The 27,295-nt window shown below is 37.1% G+C and overlaps 1 protein-coding gene across 9 annotated transcripts in view; it reads left to right on the top strand.

Moving 5' to 3' along the window:
- The window catches only part of HORMAD2 (HORMA domain containing 2), a 116,035-nt gene that overhangs the window by 26,258 nt on the left and 62,482 nt on the right, over positions 1-27,295 (top strand). For 6 of the 9 annotated variants that reach the window (XR_012125614.1, XR_012125616.1, XR_012125618.1 and 3 more), the window contains 5 exons: positions 371-391; positions 1,096-1,122; positions 6,442-6,509; positions 9,459-9,610; positions 9,772-10,022. Coding sequence is in view for 4 of the 9 variants with exons in the window: in XM_073222906.1 (XP_073079007.1) it covers positions 371-391; positions 1,096-1,122; positions 6,442-6,509; positions 9,459-9,610; positions 9,772-10,022 (519 nt within the window). In the remaining 5 variants the exon portion in view is untranslated. Of the gene's footprint in view, positions 1-370; positions 392-1,095; positions 1,123-6,441; positions 6,510-9,458; positions 9,611-9,771; positions 10,400-27,295 lie in introns of those variants that run through there. The other 3 variants (XR_012125615.1, XM_073222908.1, XR_012125617.1) reach the window with 3 other exon arrangements.

Consider the following 27,295-nt stretch of genomic DNA (forward strand, 5'->3'; position numbering starts at 1 on the left):
GCCAGACTTTAAAATTTTTACTTCAGTAGATTAGTTTCAAAAGGCACACTTTTTGGAGATAATTGTGGCATAATTTTCAGTAATAAAGAATTACTTTGTTTATCTTTTCCCTCCCAAATAAAAACATAACTTTTAGAGAGTAGAGATAGGTATCTTCTGCATTCCTCCTCTCCAGCAGAGCCCTGCGTTTGTAATAAGCACTCACTTGAATGGATGAATAATCAATATTCCTTTTTTCTGATCTTCTAAATAATATTTTTTCTACTCAAATCTTTGGAATCTCTCTGAAATCGTATTTTAATTAGCCTTTATTGAAAATAACAATACAGGTACAAGTATTTAATAACAATAGTTTTCTTTTTTCTTGAAGCTACACATGGCAGTACTTACAGTAAGTACATATTTAAATACAAAACCTCTGTCTCTACCTCATTGTCCTTTGGCAAGTGAAACATTCAAACAGTGCTCCCCCCATGCCTTCCTGGATTTCTTTATCTGTGTCATTTATTATTATCATTTATGACATTTTGGGTTAAAAAATAGAATCAGAAGTTTTAATAAAAGATCACAAACTATATATTTCTTTGGTATATTACATTATATGGGAAAATATATAGTATACATATTAGTCATATTAGTCTCTTGGCTATTAGGATTTCATTTTTGAGTTAATTTACAGACTCAAAGTTTTTTGTTTAGCAAGTTTCTTAGACTTTTTTGAAGTTTTATATATTTCTGGGTATAACGTTATATATAGTTAAAATTTGAAAGAAAATAGGAAGATACCATTGAGAGTCTTAGATATATGATTTATTTTAATAGTTTTAAACCATAATAAATAATTTAGAATTTGTAGCTCAGTTACAATAATCATAAATACTTGGTTATCTGTTTCCTTATAGTTAGTGTCCACAGATACTCTAAAGATTCTCTGTGTTCACAAAATAAGAATTTATTCTGCCCCTAGCTTGAAAATATATATCTCAGGACTCAGTTAATAGAGCACAAACTGAACTTTTCACATAGAAAATGTATTCTGTGAGGAGTAATCGAATAAGTTCTGGAAATTAAATGCTGTTTATTTTCTTTCAACAGCTTTACACAAATCCCAAGGAACCTGAGGTAAGAACACACATATAGATGAGCAGTGTGCTTCTATTTCATTTGAATGTTTACCTGAATTGAGGCTATAGAATATGTTACTAGACTACTATATGAGCAAAGTAACTCATAGTTCTTTCAGTGTATTTTATTATAAACATTACCAATTCTTTGTTAAGAGATTTTAAAAACTACTTAGGGGTGTTGAAAAAAAGCACTGAGTAGAACTGAGCCTGTTTAAACACCCAGCATGTTAACGTTAAGAATCTCTACTTGTATAAAAGCCACATTTTATTATTTATTTAACTAATTCTGAATTCTTTCTGTTTGTGACCTTTTGGAAGATATGGCATAATTCTAAACCTTTTTTCCCAACTAAATTCTCCCCTTTTTGACCTTACCAGAGTTTTCCAGAGCTTTACTCGTTCACTTCTCTCTCTAACTTTCTTCCCTCAGCTTTTTGAATCCTACTCATCCTAAAGGCCAACTTATGTCCAAATCTTCAATGAAAGCCTCTCTACCTATTCTGTCTCTTCCTTCTGATTTATTCCTTCTTTAAATTCCTTTTCTAGCTCTTAATTGATTCATATAAATTACCTTATCTCCCCAACCAGATTGTGAATTCTTGAGGATAGGTGTCTTGTCTTGTCTCCCAGAGTGAGATCAGTCCTGGACACCTAATAGCTTGTGCTACTTTGAACGGTGGTTGTGGCAATGGCACAGAAATGGAGAGAGAAGCCCTCCGTTCTTTCTCCTCGTTCTATTTATTTTTTTCCTGGCTCTCCTCCTTTCCTTTCCTTTGTGTTTGCTTTCAGTTTTCCTTCTCTAAGCCTGTAGATTTGGCCTATCTGGTACTCAAGACTAGATTATGCATTTTTAGTCTTTAATATCTTTTCTTGGCAAAATTCTAAATAGCTGTTTGAGCAAGGTGGATGAAAAGTGGTGCATACAGTGGGCAGCAATTCCTCAGTGCCCAAACTACATCTTTTTATTATCTTCACCTGTTGTTTAGTTCAAGATGCTTTTTTTCTGTAGGTTTGAGGGAAAGTTTCCCAAACTAAAACCTCCTGATAAATTGTTAATAAATTGGTAATTTCTTTAATGCATTTGATTATTATGTTTTAAGCATGCAAAACTAGTCTGAAACCAGTAGTTTTGAGGTAGTGAAATGCTGAGCAAATTGGGCTTAACTACAGAAAAAGCTTACAGAGTGGAAGGAAAATTGTTAAATGAGCTTCAATGCAGCCACATACTATGTGTATATATATATATATATATATATATATATACACACACTAATGCAGTTAGGAAACAAAAGCTTATTATATGAAGTTCTGAGCTACCATTTGTGACCCAGAAAAAAATATTTTGACCACTTAGAGGTAGTTCCCTATAGCAGTGATCCCTAACCTCTAGTTACTTCCCTATAGCAGTGATCCCTAACCTCTAGTTTTTCATGGCATACTTTTGATTAGTAGAAAATTTGGTGGCATGTTTGATGGTATTAAAAGACTCAAAAGAACAGCAAACAAGTCAGCAATAATTACAGTATAACTATGGGATAGCAATGTGCATAGTATCTAAAAGTATCCATGGAATTATACTGTTTTGTGGTTGCTGCTTAGCATCAAGTCACTGATAAAACTCTTTATCTCTCTCATCTCATTCTTTTATAGGCTCACAAGACAACATTCTTACATAAACACAGCTTTTCTTTGGCATTTATCTGATATTATGCTATGTTTCTTGACTCATATCCATACAAGTATGTTCTCCTCTAAACAAACCTGTACAAACAACAATATTAATATTTACCTGGAGCAAAAATGCCTTTTACACATGGATTAACATTTGCAGCACTCTTGTGAGGAGTCTTTCATGGTATAACAGTTGAGAACCTCAGTCATAAATCAAATAAGTGTGCTTACCCATCCAGAGGCCAACAGAGTTCTGGGCAATACACAGAGCTGTGGTGTTTCCACACTTGAAGTTCTACTCTGGTTGCTCCATCTCATGAAAGAGATGATCTAACAAAGGTAGATAGTGAAGAGGGATAGTGTAGCTTTTCTACAGACACATACTACGACATGTGCAGAGGGAATTAATAAGATGTGTAAATGCAAGGAAAGGTTTACACAACTTACTGCATGATAGACTAAAGAGAATTACTATAATGACTATTGTGAGGACACAAATCTTATTCCTTTGTGCCTGTTGGAACACCCACTTTTAATAGACTACTTCAGGAACTGAACTATAGATGGCCTCTGTTTCTAGCCATGATTTGCTTTTAGAGACTTTGTTTTTTAAAAAAAAATCTGTATAGGATGAAATCCTAATTGAATGTGAACTTTATTCTGGATGAATATTTATTCATTCAGCAAATACTAATTGGGTTCCCTTTATGTGTCTAGCACTGTTCAAGTATAAACACATAGGAGTGAATGAGATAGACAAGGTCCCTGCTCTCTGGAAGCTTATATTCTTATGAGGGAGGATAAATAATAAACAAAAATTAGCAAAACAGTTTCAGATAGTCATAATGCTATGAAGAAAATAAGAGGAGGTGGTATGCTAGAGAGTGCTGAGGCAGGGAATGGAGGAGGCGGGTTGGAGGGCAGTCTGTGGAAGGCCCCCGGAGGGACCGCTACTTGGCCTGAGATGGGGTAGCCAGAGGAATCATTCTGTGCAGGTATGTAGCAGTGCAGCGTGACTGGCAGAACTGCACGGTAATTAACATAGTAGTTTCTGGAGTCAAATACCAGTTCTACCACTTACTAGCTTCACAGATAATGAGGATAATAATACCTGCCTCAGAATGTGGCCTACATTAGAATGAATAGATGGAGAGCATTTAGGGCAGTGCCCAAATATTACCATTATTATCGTCAATTGGAGACAGCATGTTCCAGAGCATAGCTGTGCAAAGAAAGGGTCTAAGGCAGGAAGGCATCTTGTGGTGTGTTCATGGACAGAAAGGGTGCCCTGAGCCTGGAGCTTAGTGAGTTGGAGGGAAAAGGGGCAGGAGATAAGGTGTGAGAGACAGAGGACAGATGTGTAAGGCCTTGTGGACCAAGGCAATTTTTGAATTTTGATCTAACGGCAGTGGGAAACCACTGGGGTGTTTTAAGCAAAAGAGTGACATGGTCTGGTTTGTATTTTCAAAACCTGTCTTTGGCTGTAGCACAGAGAATGAATTACAGGAAGAGTAGTTTGGTAGCGAGCAGATCAGATGGAGAGAAACGGTGGTTGCTTGGAAAGGGTGATAGCCGTGAAGAGGCAGAGAATAGGTGGACTTGGGCTCTGCTTGGAGATAGACCTGAGCAGTCTTGACAATGGGTTGAGGTGTGGAGAGAGAAGGTGTTGCTGTTGCTTTGGCCTATGTGAATATATTCACTATTATTAATAGAAATCAGTGGTTTAAAGGCTCATCTTTACTAGGCAACACATTAATCTGAAAAGCAGGAGAATATTTAATGAAGAGACTGATGCTTGCTGTAGATATACTTCCTCTATCAATCAGAGTCAGACTGAATATTAGGAGTTAGCATTTGCTGTAAAATGATTACAAACATACCTCTCTTATTAATTGCTTCAGGGACCAAATAATAAAGTCTTAATAAAATTATCAACTACTAAAGGAGCTACTCTTGTGACAGTTAAAAAATATAAGATAGCTCAGAGCATTATAAAGCTAGAGTTGGTTGAGAAACATGGGCAGACAGAAAGAACAGACATTGTTTGCCTTACAGGGCAATTACACCTACCATCAGTGAAATCGGATGATGTGTATCTAGTCTGGGTGGAACAAACCTATTGTTCTAGGCACCTCTAGTCGTGCATACCTTTCCTGTTACACTCACAAAGCAGTCTTCTAAACTTGGTTTGATTTCTCTAGTAGGCTGTCTTACTAGAAACATATTTTTCTCTTAAAATTAACTCGCTTACAAATCAGTCTTCTTAGAGTTTAGGCAGCCTGAACCAATTTCCCCAGGACCTGATCATCTATGATTCAGATATTTGTTAAAGATCTGCAAAGCTGGGGAATCAAATATTAAAGTAGAGAAAATTAACAGGAACATTGAGACTTTTTCTGATCAATCTATAATATCCTCATTCCCACAGTGTCAAGAAACGATACTGAAACAGATGAATGAAAAGCATTTTTTGTGTTCTGACTTAAACTCTACCTGTCTTTAGCATCTTCTCCAGCTCCATGGACAAATGATATAATGTATCTGGGCCAAACATTTACTTCAACTACTGTACAATCATTTTATTTTAAATGGAGTATGTCTTTCATGAGGAAATATGTCCCTCCTTATTTCTAGCTTTATTTCAGGATCAAAAAAACAAGACCTGATGCTGTAGATCCTGGTTCCTTTTTGAGTTTTTCTGGTTTTCCCCTGGCCATTCTAGTCTTCCCTGAATTATTGCAGTAGCCTCTTAATTGTTCTCATGGTTTCCACTTCTTCCCCTCTGCCCTCTTAAAATAGCCAAGATGATCTTTTAAAGAATGCAAATCATTTCCATGTTTAAAATCCTTCAATGTACTTCTGGTTTGCTTAGAATAAAATCTGAAACCTTTGTTGTGGCCAGAAGGCCCCACCACCTCATCATGTATACACTTCCCCTTCCTCACTGATCGCCAGCCACTTGGCTTCCTCTTCGATCCTGGAAGAGACTTCCTTTCCTATCTGAGAACTTTTCACTGCTGTTCCCTCTGCCCGGGAAACGTCACCGTTCCCCAGATGTTTACATGACTGACTCCTTTTGTCACTGAGGCTCAGCTCAAACATCACCTCTTCAGCGAGGCCTTCTTTGGCCTTTCCAGACTAAATCAGTACCTCTCTGCTTCTATTCTATGTCACAGGATGTGCCTCATATTGTTCACAGCACTTGTTACTGTCTGAAATTATTTTGTTTACTTATTTATTGACTGTATCTCCCACCAGGCTGTATGTTCCAGAAAAACAGGGACCTTTTCTGTCACGTTCACCACTTTAACTCCAGTGCTTAACACAAAGCAGATATTCAGTAAATATCTTTTACATGAATGAATGGTTTCTCAACTGGTTCCACGGTCACTTACCTATGTCAAGTCAGATACTTGACTCTATGATAGTTTCTCCAGGTTTAAAGTGCTAACAATAGAATTTACCATCTAACTTATTTTTAGCATGGAGGAGGAAAATTATCTTTATCTTTATATACTGTCAAACAAACAGGTATGTAGGAAGTTATAGTAGGTGTACAATTAAAATGTTCCTTACCTATTATCAGATATGACTTTGGATTTCTCTTTAAAAGTACTTTCTCTATTCTCTTTGATGTTTCTAGAAAGTGACTGAGATATACCAGTTCAAATTCAAATATGCAAAAGAAGGCGCCAGTATGGATTTTGACAGGTAGAATCTAATTGCTTACTGGGCATTAGAAACATACAGAATTGAGATAAACATAAGTTTTTTGAGGCCAGAGATAGGCTTTATATTTCCTTTGTAACTTCCCCACTAATCCTATAAAAACCACTTTATGAAAAGGGTCTGTAATAATTATTTAAATCTCAGAAATCCATGGATGAAGTTGGTGGGAGTAGAGTATTCCTTTGCTTTTTTCCCTCTTTTGTTCCCAGATAATGTTATAGGGTCTAGAGGTAGTGAAGTTTTGTAGTTAAGAATTCTGGTTCCTAAGGCAGAAAGACCCTGCTTGGAACCTTGACTCTATTACTGGTCATATAACTCTGGACAGATTACTTACCCTCCCTAAGTAGTAGTATTCTTATCTACACAGTAGAATAAATAATATTTACTTCATATGGTTGCTGTGGTTATTAAATTATAATGCATATATAAAGCTGTCCTGGCACATAATAAAAACTCAGTACATAGTACCTAGTGGGAATGGTGTGGTGGTAGTGGTCGTTGGAAGCAGTGGTGGTTGGTGGGTGGCACAGCAGTAGAAATTATGTTTCTATCCAGCCACTAACCCAAGTTTTCTCAATTGCTAGGCCAAGATATTCATCCTCTTTGCCCTCAATATAGCCAGCCTGGGCCTGGAGTAGATGAAACCCCTGAACTATTTGCCTATAAACACAAACACTCTCATTTGCTTACCCCAGTATGTCATATAAATATAATTTTTATGTGTGTCCCTGTATAGAAAAGACTGGAAAGCACTCACTGCATTTTCCTATCAAGTCAAAAATGCCTAGTTTTAGATATACTAAAGGGTTAAATATCAAAGACAAGGACATTTGCTTCAGAAGGTCCCCAGTGCAGATGTAGATATTTTCTCAAAGAGCAATGTTTATTTCCTTCCCAATAGCTTTTGGATTCAGATGGTGCTAAGTTTTCCTGATAACATGAAACAGAAATGGAGGGGGCAGATGTTGGTGAAGAGCCCTGTGTGGTAAAGGGTGAAGTCAGGGGGATAGGTGACCCCAAAGAGAATGACTCTGGAGAGAAATGTGGTCTAATTCTCAAATTTCCATGCTATTAGCTTTGTCTCATCATTTGCTGCAAGTTTGAGGATTTCTCTCCAAGATTCACTTCCTTAATTATCCTCTCATTTGTAGAACTTACAGACAGTACTAAAATGTAAAGAGGAAGTTCTAGGAATGAGAATTAAAATATTAACTATCATTAGCTAACATTTATAGCATTTTACAGATTGTACACCACTTTTCATACATATTCCTTTTCATTAAACAGTTGAACTTTTACTCTCTAAAATTCAAATGTTAGTATTACTGACAACCAGATTAATCTCCTTTGTTATGAAGGCACATATGCCAGGAGATGAGCAGTAAAACAGAAATGGCCAAATCTTTCAGCTACTAAGGAGGAGAGAAGGTAATGCATATGACTTATTTCCTAGAAACTAAAAGTAGGCATTTGTTTAAATGATCATCCTGACAAAATTACTTTATCACCTCTTCCATAATAAAGATAATTTCCCTTTTAAAAGAGTGCAAGTGAATCTTGAATATGATTTTACATGGATATGATCTTATGATTATGATGTATACTGAAGGATCCCATGAGTGAAATAGGTTACCTATTTCAAATTGGCTACATCTTGGTAGACAAAACTTTAAGTTGTTCAAAACTGAAGAAGGAGCAAATATATTCACTTAATAATGTTTGTTTTATGAATGCACACTGCCTCCAGTAGTTCAATTACTTAGGATTATTTTTGCATATTGGGTGCTTATTTTGTGAAAGGCATTGTGCAAATATAGTCATTTCCTTTCTGAAAACTACTCAAATATGAGACTAATTGGGGAAGAAAACTTTGGAGAGAAATAAAAGACATTTAAAGTTGGAAGGTAATTTAGTCTAACTTGTTCATTTATTCATTAATTCAATATATGTTCATTGAGTGCTTACTGTAGGTGGGAACCAAACTTAGTACTGTGGAGATGAAAGATATAGCCATTCATAGTCTGGGGTAGGGGGGCCATACAATTATTAACAAGGGTAAGGGATGGGGATTACCAGGTAAGACTTCCTTGAAAAGATGACATGTCAGCTAGGATTAAAGGATGGATTCAGGAGAGTCAGGAAGAGAAGTGGAATAAGTACAGTACAAGCAAAGTGAACAGCATATGCAAATGCACTTGGGTAAGAAGAAACTGGGTAGTAGTTGCAGATGAAGGTGGAGCTGAGGGCACAGTTGGATGTAAAAGGCATTGTACACACACCAGTTTTGAATTTGATTGGAAGGTGATGAGTGTAATAGAAAAATTTTAATTGAGAGTGACACATAAGTGGATTTTCCTATTAGGAATATTATTTCAGCAGTGGTATGGAGAATGTTTTCCAATGTGGACAAGAAGAAAAGCAGGATGAGTAGATAAACCACTGTCATAATCCATGTAAGAGTAAGGAGGGGATGCATCTGAGAGATTACCAGATGGTAGAAAGGCCCAGAGCTGATGACTGACTTTATACATGGAGTGTGCAAGCTTATCTTACAAATGAGCTAACTGACCTAGACTGTCTGAGTGACTTAATGGAGGTCATTCAGGTAGTTAGCAGCAGAGCCAATGTCTCTTAATTCCAAATCCATTGTTCTCACTATTTTAGTATGTGGTTACTTATAAATAAAAATTTTAAAAGATCAGATCATATTTAAAATGCCTTGAGGGAACTTGTTACTTAAAAAAATCCTTTGAATATACATTGCAGAAAGTACAATCCCTCCTCTAATTTGCATTCTAAAAATAGTCCCAGAGCATCCTGATATTAAATTTATATTTATTTGATCATATAGTAAAATGTTTTGTTCTTTTTGGAATAGAATTTCAATATGCCATATTATTAAAAGGTTTGTTTTTTTCCATGTGGTTACAGCAGTAGTACAAGCTTCGAAAGTAGGACAAACAGTGAAGATATTAAGAAAGCCAGTATTCTTCTGATCCGTAAATTGTATGTACTGATGCAGAACCTTGGACCCCTTCCTAATGATGTTACACTTACTATGAAACTCCACTACTATAATGCAGGTAGGTGCAGATCTCTAGTCAAATTCCTTCATAAGTGTTGAAGTAATGTTTTATATAAATAAAAGGATTTTGCAAGCATCTGTTGCTACACATGAAAGATTAATCTGACTTCTGTTGAAACTCACAGTTTTCTTGGTGTTCTGCCTTTTTCAATTTTGTAGTGACCCCAAATGATTACCAACCCCCTGGTTTTAAAGAAGAGGTAAAGTCACACTTCCTGTTGTTCCAAGGGGAGCCTGTAAACCTGCAAGTGGGATTGGTCTCCACTGGCTTCCACCGCATGAAAGTAAAAGTCACAACAGAGGCTAGCAGAGTGTCAGATATGGGGACCAGTGTCTTTCAGAACAGCACCACTGAGATTGTGCATCAGGGTCTGGACTGCGATGAGGAAGAAGAGGAAGGCAACGATCATGTAAGGCAAAGCTTTAACGAGCTTCCATTGTGTCACTTAAGCACAGCTGACGTTTTTCTGTTCCTGCACGGGTCATATCACAGTACTAGGGTCCAAGGAATGTGCCAGGTATAAAAACTGAAACAAAACTAGCCCCTGACCTCAGGGAATTTTTATTCTAAACAAGTGCTGTCTTTAAGATGCTTTGTTAGATGAAATTGTCCATGACCAGGAGAAGAAAAAGACTTTCCAATGTAATTCTCTTATAAAAGGTACCCACTAATTTAGAAATTTTTGGGTTTTCTTTCTTTCATTTGTAAGTAACATATTTTTAGGATTTAAAAAATATCCTAGGTTTTTATCCATACTCCAGTGGAAGTATAAATAAGTTATTGATTACAAGGGTAATTGGGTGGGAAAGGGGTGGGGGAGGACAAAGTTATGGATAAACTTGAGTCAAAGTGAAACAAAATATAGTCAACTGTTAGTTATGTGGAGAGAGAAAACCTTTGGGGCTAGGTTCCTGGGGAAAGCCAGGGGACTGGGGAGGTTGGAGCCACTGGAGCCAAACAGGCAGGGCTCTGAGCCCTTTACCTTCTTACTTCCTCCAGGAGAGACTTGGAGATCGGTGCTTGCTAGGGTCCCTGGGCCCTGGATAAATCCACACCCTTTTGTCTGGGCGATAAAGCTTATGTATGCTAACATTGTATTAAAAGGGTTCTGAGGTAGACATAAAGAATTTTCAGACTGCTTAGGAGGAAGGGATGCTATTAAATCTTCGCAGGAGCTATTTTCAGATTAGGATGATAATTTGTTTTCTTGAGGTAGTTTGAGTCTTCCTTAAAGACAGATGACTCTATGTAGGTAACTTGTGAAGTGTCCTTCTGGTTCTTTAACTCTGCATTATATTAAGCACATTAAAGAGGTCTGAATTCACATAATGTAAATAGTATAACCAAACAAACAATAGGATTTTTTTTCATTTTTAGCAAATATTTTCACAATGTCACACATGCTGATGGCTTTAGGTTTTGGTGCAGCTTTCTTCTGATTCCACACAAGGAAGATATAGTTAACATAGATTGGTTAAAAAAAATAAAATAAAGGTTAAGAAAAGAATGAGCATCTTTCAACTGGGTTTTTATCTTTTAAAATTAAGAATTTCTTTTTTACCAACTGAAATGAAAGCAGGACAACTTGAGAATGAGTGATTCAACTGATAGATTAAATAAGACATGTAATAACAATTTCAAGAATACATTTAGTGGGAAATATATACACAAAGATTTGGACTTTGTGGTAAATTCAATCCATTCCAGGTCCTCTTTCAGCCAGCCAATCATATGAGAGAATTTAGTAAATCTAGTGAAGTGCTTACTGACATTTTCCCACTAAGAATTTTTGTTGTTTACCTTCATAGAATACATACACACACACACACACATACACATTTATACATGTGCATATGTATGTAGACTCTTACTGCTTTTAAAATTTTATTTTGAAATGTATGATGCATACAGCAGAGTACATAAAAATAGTAGTATAATTTTAAAAATGTTGAAAACATCCGCACTCCATTCATGCTAAGAAGTGCAACATTATCATTACCTTGGAAGCCATCATGTGCCCCTTCCTCATTATACCCCCTCTTCCTCCTCCAAAGGTAACCATTCTCCTGACTTCTGTAATAATCTTTCCTTTATTCTTTATAATTTTACTATTTATATCTGCTTGCTTAAAAAATTTTATATAATTGTAGTCATACTCTAAGTATTCTATGATTTGCTTCTTTTGCTTGACCATCAAAAATGAGATTCATCCATTTGTGTATAGTTGTTTATTCATTTTCACTGATGTAGAATACTCTACTCTTGATAGACATTCTTTGTTTCTTTTTAATTGTTACAAACATTCATGTACACACCTCCTGATAGTAATGTGCAAGAGTGTCTCTAGAGAATATACCAAAAAAGTCCTTGGGCTTGCACATTTTCCATATTATTAGGTAGTGCAAAACTGTTTTCCAAAGTGGTTATATCAATTTATACTCATCAACAATGGAGAATGGTGCCCCACATTTTTGTCAGCACTTAGTATTATCTGAATTTATATTTTCTGCTTATCTACTGGTAGAGTTGTGAAATGGTGATACCTCATGATTTGATTTGCATTTCCCTGACTATTAGTGAATTTGAGCATGTTTTCATTCTTGTTTTCTTATGTATAAAGTAACTGTCAAGTTTTTCATGCATTTTTCTATTGGGTTATTTTTCTTTTCCTCATTGATTTTAAAAATATGTTCAAAATAATAACTCATTTATTTATGTTGCAATATACTTTTCAGGTTTGATTTTAATATAGTCAGATCTTTTCCTCTAATATGTGCTTTTAAATATTCTTAAGAAATCCTTCTTTACCTGAGGTCATTTATAATACAGTAGTCCTCCCCTTATCCAAGGTTTTGGTTATCCTTGTCAACTGCTGTCAGGGAAGTAGATGATCCTCCCCAGAAGGTCAGGAGAAGCCTACTGATTTGTCACAATGCACTTCACTTCATGTCATCATGCAGGCATTTTATCATCACACATCATTGCAAGAAGAAGGGTGAATACAATACAGTAAGATGTTTTGAGGGAGAGAGCATAGGTACATAACTTTCATTGCAGTACATTGTTATAGTTGTTCTATTTTAGTATGAGTTATTGTTGTTAGTCTCTTACTGTGCCTAATTTATAAATTAAACTTTATTATAGGTATGTATGTATAGGAGAAAACAGTATATAAAGGAGTCAGTATTATCTGTGGTTACAGGTTACAGGCATCTACTGAGGTCTTGGAACAGAGGACTTCTGTATTTTCCTAAATTTAATTCTAAAAGTTACAGTTTTTCCTTTTACATTTAGGTTTTTATTCCATTCAGTTTATTTTTGTGGTATGAGGTAGATCAGACCCATTTAACATTTTTAGAACAATTGTAACATTTATAATGTACATAGAGAAAAATATATAACTCATGATGTAGCTAAATAAATATCCATAAATTGAACACCTGGGCTGGAATGAGGGTGAGACAAGCAAGGTGAGAATGAGTGCCTCCATAAACTTTGTTCCTTAGGTTATCTTGTTTGTCTCACCTCGTCTCAGTCCTACTGAATAAACTTATGAAATCAGCATGCAGATCAAGGAACAAAATGCTACCAGCACCCCAAAAACCCAGTCTTACTTTAAAGTCAGTATTCTACTCAACAAGAATATCTCTGTCCTGACTTCTGTTAGCATAGATTAGTTTCTCTTGTTATGTGTTTATAGATGCTGAGTCATAGAGTATGAATCATTTTTTTCTAAGAGTTTTATGGTTTCATCACTTACATTCAGGTCTTTGATCCATTTCAAATTTACTTTTGTGTATGGGGTTAGACATTGATCCAGTTTCATTCTCTTACATGTAGCTGTCCAGTTTTGCCAACACCATTTGTTGAAGAGACTGTCATTTCCCCATTGTATGTCCATGGCTCCTTTATCATATATTAATTGACCGTATATGTTTGGCTTAATATCTGGAGTCTCTGTTCTGTTCCACTGGTCTGTGGCTCTGTTCTTGTGCCAGTACCAAATTGTCTTGATTACTGTGGCTTTGTAGTAGAGCTTGAAGTTGGGGAGTGAGATCCCCCCGACTTTATTCTTCCTTCTCAGGATTGCTTTGGCTATTCGGTGTCTTTGGTGTTTCCATATGAATTTTTGAACTATTTGTTAGTATGAACCACTTTTTCACTCAACATTATGTTATGAAAACATTAGATTATGAGATATATCCATATTCTTGCATGTTGTTGTTGTAGACCACTCTCCTTATTTACCCATCTAGTATTAAATACCAGTCTAGTACTGGCGGGTATTTGGGTAATTTCCTCTTTTTAACTATAATGAAAAGTACTGCTCTGAACATCCTAAACATGTTCTTTAGTGAAATCAGTACACATTTCTGGTGGGAATAAAATTACTAAGAGTAGAATTGCTGGATCAAAGTATATGTGTATATTTAGCTTTAATAGATATTATTGGTGCTGCTTATTTGTGCCCCATTTGTTTTATATTTGCCAAAAACTGGTATTTTTATTAGTCTTTTTGAAGTGATGTTTTGGTTGTGCTGATCACTTCTAATGCTTTTTCTTGGTGTTTTCTATTTCATTCATGTTTTTCTTTTTTCCTTGCCTTCTTCTATTTCTCTGGTTTGCTTTTTTAATTTTTATTTTGGTATCATTAATATACAGTTACATGAGCAACATTGTGGTTACTTAATTCCCCCCCTTATCAAGCCCCCACCACATACCCCATTATAGTCATGGTCTATCAGCATAGTAAGATGCTATAGAATCACTACTTGTCTTCTCTGTGCTGTACTGCCTTCCCCATGCCCCCCCCTCTACATTATGTGTGCTAATTGTAATGCCCCTTCCCCCCCTTATCCCTCCCTTCCCACCCATCCTTCCCAGTCTCTTTCCCTTTGGTAATTATTAGTCCATTCTTGGGTTCTGTGAGTCTGCTGCTGTTTTGTTTCTTCAGTGTTCGCTTAGTTCTTATACTCAACATATGAGTGAAATCATTTGATACTTATCTTTCTCCACCTGGCTTATTTCACTGAGCATAATACCCATAAACATAGCTCCATCCATGTTGTTGCAAATGGTAGGATTTGTTTTCTTCTTATGGCTGAATATATTCCATTGTGTATACATACCACATCTTCTTTATCCATTCATCTACTGATGGACACTTAGATTGCTTCCATTTCTTGGCTATTGTAAATAGTGCTGTGATAAACATAGGGGTGCATATGTCTTTTTGAGACTGGGCTCCTGCATTCTTAGGGTAAATTCCTAGGAGTGGAATTCATGGGTCAAATGGTATTTCTATTTTGAGTTTTTTGAGGAACCTCCATACTGCTTTCCACAATGGTTGAACTAATTTACATTCCCACCAGCAGTGTAGGAGGGTTCTCTTTCTCCACATCCTCGCCAACATTTGTTGTTGTTGGTCTTTTGGATGGTGGCCATCCGAACTGGTGTGAGGTGATATCTCATTGTGGTTTTAATTTGCATTTCTCTGATGTTTAGCAATGTGGAGCATCTTTTCATGTGTGTGTTGGCCATCTGAATTTCTTCTTTGGAGAAGTATCTGTTTAGATCCTGTGCCCATTTTTTAATTGGGTTATTTGCTTTTTGTTTGTTGAGGTGTGTGAGCTCTTTGTATATTTTGGATGTCAACCCCTTATCGGATATGTCATTTATGAAGATATTCTACCATACTGTAGGATGACTTTTTGTTCTACATCAGATGATGTCCTTTGCTGTACAGAGCTTTTCAGCTTGATATAGTCCCACTTGTTCATTTTTGCTGTTGTTTCCCTTGCTTTAGGAGATATTTTCATGAAGAAGTTGTTGACGTTTATATTCAAGCGAGTTTTGTCTATGTTTTCTTCAAAGAGTTTTATGGTTTCATGACTTATGTTCAGGTCTTTGACCCATTTCGAGTTTACTTTTGTGTATGGAGTTAGGCAGTAATCCAGTTTCATTCTCTTACATGTAGCTGTCCAGTTTTGCTAACACCAGCTGTTGAAGAGGCTGTCATTTCCCCATTGTATGTCCATGGCTCCTTTATCATATATTAATTGACTATATATGCTTGGGTTAATATCTGGAGTCTCTATTCTGTTCCATGGTCTATGAGTCTATTCTTGTGCCAGTACCAAATTGTCTTGATTACTGTGGCTTTGTAGTAGAGCTTGAAGTTGGGAAGTGAGGTCTCCCTGTTCTATTCTCCCTTCTCAGGATTGCTTTGATTTTCAGGGTCTTTTGTGGTTCCATTTGAATTTTATAATTATTTGTTCTAGTTTGTTGAAGAATGCTGTTAGTATTTTGATAGGGATTGTATTGAATCTGTAGATTGCTTTAGGCAGGATGGCCATTTTGTTTTAACTGAAAAATTTTTTAAAGCATTTTTAAATCATATGATTTTTCTATTAAAATAGAAAATTTACAAAACTGATCAGAAAGCTTACACTGCTTTTTCACCAGTGATCCATAATAAAGAAGTGATTTAACCTCATCATCTTGTAACAGCACTGTAAGACTGAAAACAAATATTTTAATACAATTTTCCTTTTCACATTATTATTTCAGTCACAGAAAGACAAATATAAAAAAATTTCTACCACGAATTGGAATTATTCAATATTTGTGCTTTTCATTTTCTGGTGATCAATTGGATTAAAGATGGTGATGTGAGAGGTGAGATAAAGGCTTTCTCCTAAAACCACATGTAATATGAAAATATAATTAATACAACAAATCCTGAGAGAGCAACAGGAAAGAGGACGGTGCCAGACTGCATACACCTGGAGAAAAGAGCAGACCTCACAGAACAGGATAATGTACCAAAGCTGTGGCCCGTGGTAGCCAAGCCCTTCCCCCACTCCAGCTCACTGGTGGGAGGAAGAGAAATGGAGCTGGGAGGGATTGGAGGCCTGGGACTGCTGAACACTGAGCTCTGGAGATCTGCTCTGGGAACACAAATCTACATTTCATGGTGCTTTCATGGTACTCTCATGATTAGGAGGGTTGGAAAGCTAAGACAGGCAGAATACCTGGAGAGACTGAGATTCCAGCCACTTGTGGAAAGCAGGGGTACACATCCAGCTGCTCTGGGACAAAAGAAAGGTGGGCAGTCTGAGAGACTTACTAACAGTGAGAGGGCTGCTAAGGGGCAAGGACTGCATAGAGCTTACTGCTCAGGAGAAAGGACAGGTAGACAAAATTGTCTGGGTGCACTTTGCCCAGCAGGTTGGGAACTTTCACAATAGTTTCTGGCTGGCTACACAGTTCTAAGGACCCCCCTCCGTGATATGCAGCCTACTGCACCTTTCTTCCAGCCAGCCCCACCTGGCTCACAACCGGCAAACTCTACCCTGGCACTTGGCTAGCCAGAGGGAAGCCCTGTCTACAGCAACTACAAACACAAAGCACAGAGGCTTATACTTGTGTGCTTGGCCCACTGGTTCTGGCAGTGGAGACAGGTATAGCAGCCAGGAAGCAGGAAGCAACTCTTTCCTCCCCCTAGGTACCAACACCACTCCCCTGTGACCCCCAGCATTGCTCCAAGGGCTGAGCAGCTTCAGAGACTAGAGCTTCTGGGCACTAGAGGGCTCCACATATAAATATGAAATGTCGAAGGAACCTGGTTCAAAGCAAAATTATGAATACAACACCAGAGAAAGATTCAAATGAAACTGATCTCATGAATCTTCCTGAAAGAGATTTCAAAATAAAAATTATTAACATGCTCATGGAAGTACAGAAAAATATTCAAGAACTCAGGAATGAATTCCGGTCGGAGATCCAATCATTATGGAACACAGTATCAGAAATGAAACATACAATGGAAGGTTTTAAAAGCAGATTACTTACGATGGAGGAGACGATAAATGAAATAGAAATTAGGGAAGAGCAATACAGAGAAGCTGAGGCACAGAGAGGAAAAGAGGATCTCTAAGAATGAAAGAATATTGAGAGAACTGTGTGACCAATCCAAATGGAACAATATTCACATTATAGGGGTACCAAAAGACGAAGAGAGAGAAAAAGGGATAGAAAGTATCTTTGAGGAGGTAATTGGTGAAAAATTCCCCAATCTGGGGAAGGAGATAGTCTCTCAGGCCATGGAGGTGCACAGATTTCCCAATACAAGGGACCCAAGGAAGACAAGAAGACATATAGTAATTAAAATGGCAAAGATCAAGGATAAACAACCAGAGAGAGAAATAAGATGACATACAAAGGAAAGCCCATCAGGCTCTCATCAGACTTCTCAGCAGAAACCTTACAGGTTAGAAGGGAGTGGTGTGATGTATTTAATGCCATGAACCAGAAGGGCCTTGAACCAAGATTACTTTATCCGGCAAGATTATCATTTAAATTTGAAGGAGGGATTAAACAATTTCCAGATAAGCAAAAGCTGAGAGAATTTACCTCCCACAAACCATCTCTACAGTGTATTTTGGATGGACTGCTATAGATGGAAGTGTTCTTAAGGTTTAATAGCTGTCACCAGAGGTAATAAAACCACAGTAAAGAAAGTAGAACAGTTAATTACTAAGCAAATGCAAAATTAAATCGACTATCCTCAAAGTTAATCAAGGGATAGACAAAGAGTACAGAATATGGTACTTAATATATAAAGAATGGAGGAGAAAGGAAAAGGAGGGAAAAAAAGAATCTTTAGGTTGTGTTTGTAATAGCATACTAAGTGAGTTAAGTTAGACTCTTAGATAGTAAGGAAGTTAACCTTGAACCTTTGGTAACCACGAATCTAAAGCCTGCAATGGCAATAAGTGCATACCTATCCATAATGACCCTAAATGTAAATGGTCTCAGTGCACCAATCAAAGGACATAGAGTCACTGAATGGATAAAAAGAAACAAGACCCATCTATATGCTGCCTACAAGAGACTCACTTTAAACTCAATGACATACACAGACTGAAAGTGAAGGGATGGAAAAAGATATTTCATTCAACTAATAGGGAGAAAAAAGCAGGAGTTACAGTATTTGTATCAGACAAAATAGGCTTCAAAACAAAGAAAGTAAAAGTAACAAAAGATCAAGAAGGCTATTACATAATGATAAAGGGGTCAGTCCAACAAGAGGATATAACCATTGTAAATATCTACACACCCAACACAGGAGCACCCACATATGCGAAACAAATACTAGCAGAATTAAAAGGGGAAATAGAATGCAGTGCATTCATTTTAGGAGACTTCAACACTCCACTCACTCCAAAGGACAGATCAACCACACAGAAAATAAGTAAGGAGACAGAGGCACTGAACAACACATTAGAACAGATGGACCTAACAGACATCTACAGAACTCTACACCCAAAAGCAGCAGTATACACATTCTTCTCAAGTGTATGTGGAACATTTTAAAGAATAGATCATATACAAGGCCACAAAAAGAGCCTTGGTAAATTCAAAATGATTGAAATTGTACCAACCAGTTTCTCAGACCACAAAGGTATGAAACTAGAAATAAATTATGCAAAGAAAATAGAAAAATCCCACAAACACATGGAGGCTTCACAACATGCTCCTAAATAACCAATGGATCAATGACCAAATAAAAACAGAGATCAAGCAATATATGGAGACAAATGACGACAATAATTCAACACCGCAAAATCTGTGGGACACAGAGAAGGCCGTGCTAAGAGGGAAATATATTGCAATACAGGCCTACCTCAGGAAAGAAGAACAATCCCAATGAACAGTCTAAACTCACAATTAACGAAACCAGAAAAAGAAGAACAAACGAGGCCCAAAATCAGTAGAAGAAAGGACATAATAAAGATTAGAGCAGAAATAAATAAAATTGAGAAGAATAAAACGATAGAATAAATGAAAACAAGAGCTGGTTCTTTGAGAAAATTAACAAAATAAATAAACCCCTAGCCAGACTTATCAAGAAAAAAAGAGAGTCTGCAAACATAAACAGAATTAGAAATGAGAAATGATAAATCACTATGGACACCATAGAACTAAGAATTATTTGAGAATACTATGAAAAATTATATGGTAACAAATGGGATAACCTAGAAGAAATGGACAACTTTCTAGAAAAATACAACATTCCAAGGCTGACCCAGAAAGAAACAGAAAATCTGAACAGACCAATTACCAGCAATGAAATTGAACTGGTAATCAAAAAACTACCTAAGAACAAAATGTCTGGACCATATGCCTTCACCACTGAATTTTATCAAACATTTAGTGAAGACTCAAACTCACCCTCCTTAAAGTTTCCAAAAAGTAGAAGAGGGAATATTCCCAAACACATTCTATGAGGCCAGCATGACTCTAATACCAAAACCAGGCAAAGACACCACAAAAAAAGAAAATTACAGACCAATATCCCTGATGAACAATGATGCAAAAACACTCAACAAAATATTAGCAAACCGAATTCAAAAATACATCAAAAGGATCATACACCATGACCAAGTGGGATTCATCCCAGGGATGCAAGGAAATCCATTTGAAAATTGATTCGAAACAACATTCGAAAATCCATCAACATCATCCACCACATCAACAAAAAGAAGGACAAAAACCACATGATCATCTCCATAGATGCTGAAAAAGCATTTGACAAAATTCAACATCCATTCATGATAAAAACTCTCAACAAAATGGGTATAGAGGGCAAGTACCTCAACATAATAAAGGCCATATATGACAAACCCACAGCCAACATCATACTGAACAGTGAGAAGCTGAAAGCTTTTCCTCTGAGATCGGGAACAAGAGAAGGATGCCCACTCTCCCCACTTCTACTCAACAGAGTACTGGAGGTCCTAGCCAGAGCAATCAGACAACACAAAGAAATGAAACTCATCCAGATTGGCAAGGAAGAAGTTAAACTGTCCCTGTTTGCAGATGACATGATATTGTACATAAAAAACCCTAAGGAACCCACTCCAAAACTCCTAGATCTAATATCTGAATTCAGCAAAGTTGTGGGACACAAAATTAACATACAGAAATCTGTTGCATTCCTATACACTAATGATGAACTAGCAGAAAGAGAAATCAGGAAAACAGTTCCATTCACAATTGCGTCAAAAAGAATAAAATACCTGGGAATAAACTGAACCAAGGAAGTGAAAGACCTATGCTCTGCTACAAGACACACATGAGAGAAATTAAAGAAGATACCAATAAATGGAAACACATCCCATGCTCTTGGCTAGGAAGAATTAATATTGTCAAAATGGCCATCCTGCCTAAAACAATCTACAGACTCAATGCAATCCCTATCAAAATACCAACAGCATTCTTCAGTGAACTAGAGAAAAATCATTCTAAAATTCATATGGAACCACAAAAGACCCCCAATAGCCAAAGCAATCCTGAGAAGGAAGAATAAAGCTGGCGGGATTATGCTCCCCAACTTCAAGCTCTACTACAAAGCCACAATAATCAAGACAATTTGGTACTGGCACAACAGAACAGACTAGAGAGCTCTGATATAAACCCAACCCTATATGGTCAATTAATATATGATAAAGGAGCCATGGACATACAATGGGGAAATGACAGCCTCTTCAACAGCTGGTGTTGGCAAAACTGGACAGCTACATGCAAGAGAATGAAAGTGGATTATTGTTTAACCCCATACACAAACATAAACTCAAAATGGATCAAAGACCTGAATGTAAGTCATGAAATCATAAAACTATTAGAAGACAACATAGGCAAAAATCTTCTGAACATAAACATGAGCAAATTCTTCCTGAATGGCTCTCCTTGAGCAGGGGAAACAAAAGCAAAAAATATGTGTTCATGGGACTATATTAAACTAAAAAGCTTCTGTATGGCAAAGGACATCATCAACAGAACAAAAAGGCATCCTGCAATATGGGAGAATATATTTGTAAATGACATATCCAACAAGGAGTTAACTTCCAAAATATATAAAGAACTCACATGCCTCAACATCCAAAAAGCAAATAACTTGATTAAAAAATGGGCAGAGGATATGAAGAGAGAATTCTCTAAAGAAGAAATTCAGATGGCCAACAGACACATGAAAAGATGCTTCACATGGCTAATCATCAGGGAAATGCAAATTAAAAGCACAGTGAGATAACACCTCACACCAGTAAGGATGGCCAGCATTGAAAAGACTAAGAACAACAAATGCTGGTGAGGATGCAGAGAAAGGGGAACCCTCCTACACTGCTGGTGGGAATGTAAGCTAGTTCAACCATTGCGGAAAGCAATATGGAGGTTCCTCAAAAAACTAAAAATAGAAATACCATTTGACTCAGGAATCCCACTCCTTCGAATTTACCCAAAGAATACAACTTCTCAGATTCAAAAAGACATATACACCCCTATGTTTATCGCAGCACTTTTTATGATAGCCAAGATATGGAAGCAACCTAAGTGTCTGTCAGTAGATGAATGGATAAAGAAGAGGTGGTACATATACACAATGGAACACTATTCGGCCATAAGAAAGAAACAAATTCTACCATTTGCAACAACATGGATGGAGCTGGAGGACATTATGCTCAGTGAAATAAGCCAGGTGGAGAAAGACAAATGCCAAATGATTTCCCTCATTTGTAGAGCATAGCAATGAAGCAAAACTGAAGGAACAAAATAGCAGCAGACTCAGAGACTCCAAGAATGAACTAGTGGTTACCAAAGGGGAGGGGTGTGAAAGGGTGGGTAGGGAGGGCGGGAGAAGGGGATTGAGGAGTATTATATTTAGTATACCTGGTGTGGGGGATCACAGGGAGAACAGTGTAGCACAGAGAAGGCACATAGTGGATCTGTGGCATCTTGCTGCACTGGTGAACAGTGACTGCATTGGGGTATGGGTGGGGACTTGATAATATGGGTAAATGTAGTAACCACATTATTTTTTCATGTTTATCACAGTACTATTTACAATAGCCAAGATATGGAAGTAACCTAAGTGTCCATCAGTAGATGAATGGATAAAGAAGATGTGGTACATATACACAATGGAATATTATTCAGCCGTAAGAAAGAAACAAATCCTACCATTTGCAACAACATGGAGGGTATTATGCTCAGTGAAATAAGCCAGGCAGAGAAAGACAAGTGCCAGATGATTTCCCTCATTTGTGGTGTATAACAATGAAGCAAAACTGAAGGAACAAAACAGACTCAAGGACTCCAAGAAGGGACTAGTGGTTATCAAAGGCGAGGGGTGTGGGAGGGCGGGTTGGGAGGGAGGGACATGGGGATTGAGGGGTATTATGTTTAGTACACATGGTGTGAGAAGTCACGGGGAAAACAGTGTAGCATAGAGAAGGCAAATAGTGAATCTGTGGCATCTACCATGCTGATGAACAGTGACTGCACTGGGGTATGGGTGGGGACTTGATAATGTGGGTAAATGTAGTAACCACATTGTTTTTTCATGTGAAACCTTTATGAGAGTGTATATCAATAATACCTTAAAAAAAAGAACTATCTTATGGATTCATCAATTTTCTCTATTGTTTTATATTTTCCATTTCTTAAATTTCCAGTGAAATCTTTAATATTTCCTTTCTTCTGCTTGTTTTAGATTTAGTTTGCACTTTTTCCAGTGTCTTAAGGTGGGAGGTTAGGTTATTTGAGATCTTTTTTCTCTCTTAATATAGGCATTTACACCTATACATTTTCATCTAAGCACTGCTTTAGCAGTATTATGTTTTATTATATTTTGTCTTCATTTTTATTAATCTTAAAGTATTTTCTGATTTCTCTCTTGATTTCTTCTTTGACCCATTATTTTTTTATGAGTGTGTTGTTTAATTTTTGTGTATTTACCAAGTTTCTTCAATTTTATTCTGCTCTTGATTTCTAATTTTATTCCATTGTGGTCAGAGAATGTACTTTTTATTATTTTTGTCCTTTTAAACTTATTGAGGTTTGTTTTATGCTTTAATATGCAGTCTATGCTAGAGAATGTTCCATATGCACTTAAGAAGAATATGTATTCTGCTCTTATTTGGCATAGTGTTCTATAGATATCTATTTGGTTTAGTTGGTTATTGTTCAGGTCTTTTGTTTCCTTGTTAATTTCTGCCTAGTTGTCCTATTCATTACTGAAATTAGGGTATTGAAGTCTCCACCTATTACTGTTGAATTGTCTGTTTCTGCACTTCTATCAATTTTTGTTTCATGTGACTTTGTGTTCTATTATTAGGTGTATATGTTTATAATTATTCTATCTTGATGGATTGGCCTTTTTATCATCATAAAATATCCCTCATTATCTCCAGTACCCATCTCTGTCTTTTGATTGGATAGATTGGATTATTTTTTATTGGATTCTTTAATCTATTAACATTAATATTATTATTGATATAGTTGGATTAATGAGTGCCATTTTACTTTTTATTGTCTATGTGCTTCATGTCATTTTTGTTCCTCTATTCCTCCTTTATTGCTTTCTTTTACATTTAGTGAATATTTTTAATGAAGCATTTAAATTTCTTTAATGATTTTTTCACTATGTATATGTGTATAAAAATATATGTACACATATATATATAAAATATACACATATTTTTTTTGGTCACTAGGGTTTATCATATTTCTTAACTCATCAGAATTAGCTTCAGATTTATTCTGGCTTAGCTTCAAGGAGATGTAGCAATGTTACCTCTATATAGTCTATTTATGTTCCCCCTTTCTCTGGTATTATTGTCATACGTAATACATCTATAATGTTACAAAGCCAACAGTATATTGTTATAATTATTACTTTACCATCTGTAGTAGTTTCCTTAGTCCAGTGGAGCTTTTTTCCCAGTTACCTCCTTTGTGCTGATACTGGAAAAATATATTACATTTCCCTATGCTAAAGATTGAACCATACATTATATACATTTTATACAATTGTGTTTTTTTAATCAGTTAAGAGGAGAAAGGAGAAAAAAATGTGCGTTTACACTGTCTTTTTTTTTTTTTTTTGAGAGGGCATCTCTCATATTTATTGATCAAATGGTTGTTAACAACAATAAAATTCAGTATAGGGGGGTCAATGCTCAATGTACAATCATTAATCCATCTCAAGCCTAATTCTCATCAGTCTCCAATCTTCTGAAGCATAACGAACAAGTTCTTACATGGTGAATGAATTCTTACATAGTGAATAAATTCTTACATGGACAAGGGTTTCTTACATCACAGAAACTTTCGGTTTTGATCATGCATTATGACCCATAAACAATCAGGTCAAATATGAATATTCATTTGATTTTTGTAATTGATTTATATGCTGATCCCACATTTCTCCCTCTATTATTATTATTATTTTTATTTTTAATAAAATGCTGAAGTGGTAGGTAGATGCAAGATAAAGGTAGAAAACATAGTTTAGTGCTGTAAGAGGGCAAATGTAGATGATCAGATGATCAGGTGTGTGCCTATGGACTAAGTATTAATCCAGGCTTACACTGTCTTTTATAAAACAAAATTTAAAATACTGCTGCTCTTTGTTTTTTCATGTCAATTTGAATTGCCATCTGTGATTACTTGCTTTAAACCTGAAGCATTTTTTTCAGTATTTCTTGTAAGGTGGGTGTGCTAGCAACCCATTCTCTCAATCTTTGTTAATTTGGGAATGTTTTTTATTTTATCTTTGTTTTTTAAAGATAGCTTTGCTTGATATAAGATTCTTGGTTGACAGTTTTTCTTTGAGGACTTTGACTATGTTGTCCTACTGTTGTGGGTATCTGTGCCTGGAGAGGTGTCTCCCTGATGCGAGTTGAAACCTCATCCTGGTCAGGGTAGGGCTCTTGACTCTGATCAAGAAAGAATTCTTGAATGGGTCATACAAGTATAGGTAAGGGAGGTTCATTAAAGGTAGAGTAGCCATGTATGGCAGCAGCCATGCGGGCAGTAGAGAGCAAGGAAGAACAAAGGGAGGAAAGGGAAGCTCATTGAACTCCTGATCAGCTTAGGGCAAATCGAGTGTCCACTTGAATCTGCATGACATGGGAACTAAGCCCCTACCATCCCAGGATTTGGGGGAGCCTCAGAGCACTGGAGGAACTGAGATTATGTTTTGAGAACTTCCCAAAAGCAAAGGAAGTAGATTTTTGGGTGGGCTCCTGAAGAGCATGATCGTACAGCCGCAGTTCTGGCTGGATCACTCAGGTAATGGGAACTTGCAAGCCCAAATCAGAGATCTGAGTAGCCCTTCCCTACTGAGGTGGGACAGAGAGAGTGGAGACTTGTGCGTAAGTCTAGAAAAGTGAATGAAATAGCGAAGTAACAAAGATGCTTACCACTGCAAGAGCTCAGAGACAAAATGCAGGAAGTTGAGCAGTGAGAAGTCGTATTTAAAGCAACGTACACACTCAAAGGGGAGTGTGGTCAATCTCAGAGATGAGGTGCCCTTAAGGGCTTAGGACTCTATCTTTTAAGGCTCTCAAGAATGGGGCAAAGGGCTAAGGGGGAGTAGTAGCTTGATGTGTGATCTCGTGATATTTATCTCTAGTGAGGGACATTATGTCACCATCCATAGTCCTCAAGATAGTCTATAAGATAAACTTAATACAAGGAATTCCTTGATCTTGTTCTTCTCCAAGATAGTGGTTACCCTCAAGCAGTGGGACATATCATTTAGGACTGCTTGCCCTGCTTTAAGATAGGGTCAGGTTTTGGCTGATTGCCATAAAATATGTTAGGAATCTTACCTCCTAACTCTCTGGTTTTTCAAATGGAATCTTACGCTTAAGATGGAGTTCCTTCTGTTCTCACTATACTATTTATATCTTGGCATTTTTATCTTAGGCAGGAAGAATTAATCATGATGCTTCTCCCATGTCTGAGCCCTACCTTGCTATGGCCCAACTGGCCTCCATTGTTTCGGCTGAGAAGTCAGCTGGTAGCCTTATTGGGATTCTCTTGCAAGCAATGAGTTTTCCTTTGTTGACTTAAAAGATTTTCTCCTTGTGTCTTGCCAATGGGTTTCAGCCCCAGGCAAGTTCACTATGGATTCAGTGTGACCAAAGAAATGATGTAGAATGTTCTTGGGGTAAAAGGGTTATACCCAACTTTATTTCCATGGTGGCAGGTCAATCACTAAAATCCTGTTCCCTCAGAGCAAGTCTGCGTGCAGCAAGCTGGTCTCTGCCTCTGGGCCCCTCTGTCCGCACAGCCGTCCTCTGGGCCCCTCTGTCCGCACAGCCGTCCTCTGGGCCTCTCTGTCTGCACACCTGTCCTCTGGGCCTCTGTCTGCACAACCGTTCTCTGGGTCTCTGCCTGCGCAGCCATCCTCTCGGCCTCTCTGCCTACATGGTCATCCTGCACAGCTGTCCTCTGGGGCCTCTGTCCTCAGTACTCTACCACTCCAGCCTCTGCTCTGCTCTCCTGCAGCCTTGCAGCCATGCCCCCATGTTGCCCAGAACACTGAGCAGAGCCCCTTAGATTGAGCCAATAGCAACATATCGCCCACACGTGTGCAGTGAGCTAGCCAACCAGGGCCAGGTGAGAATCTTGGCCACAGGAAGTCTCATTTTATCCACACTTGTCTTTGGCTTTTAGTCTTTTTACTGTGATGTGTTTGTGGATTTCTTTGCATTTATCTTATTTGTAGTTTGTGGAGCTTCCTGAATGTATAGATCAGTGTTTTTCAATAAATTTGGGATGGATCAGTCATTATTTCTTTAAATATTTCTTGCTCATTCTTCTCTCCTT

The sequence above is a fragment of the Manis javanica genome, chromosome 15 (assembly GCF_040802235.1).
Source record: "Manis javanica isolate MJ-LG chromosome 15, MJ_LKY, whole genome shotgun sequence".
NCBI lineage: Eukaryota > Metazoa > Chordata > Mammalia > Pholidota > Manidae > Manis > Manis javanica.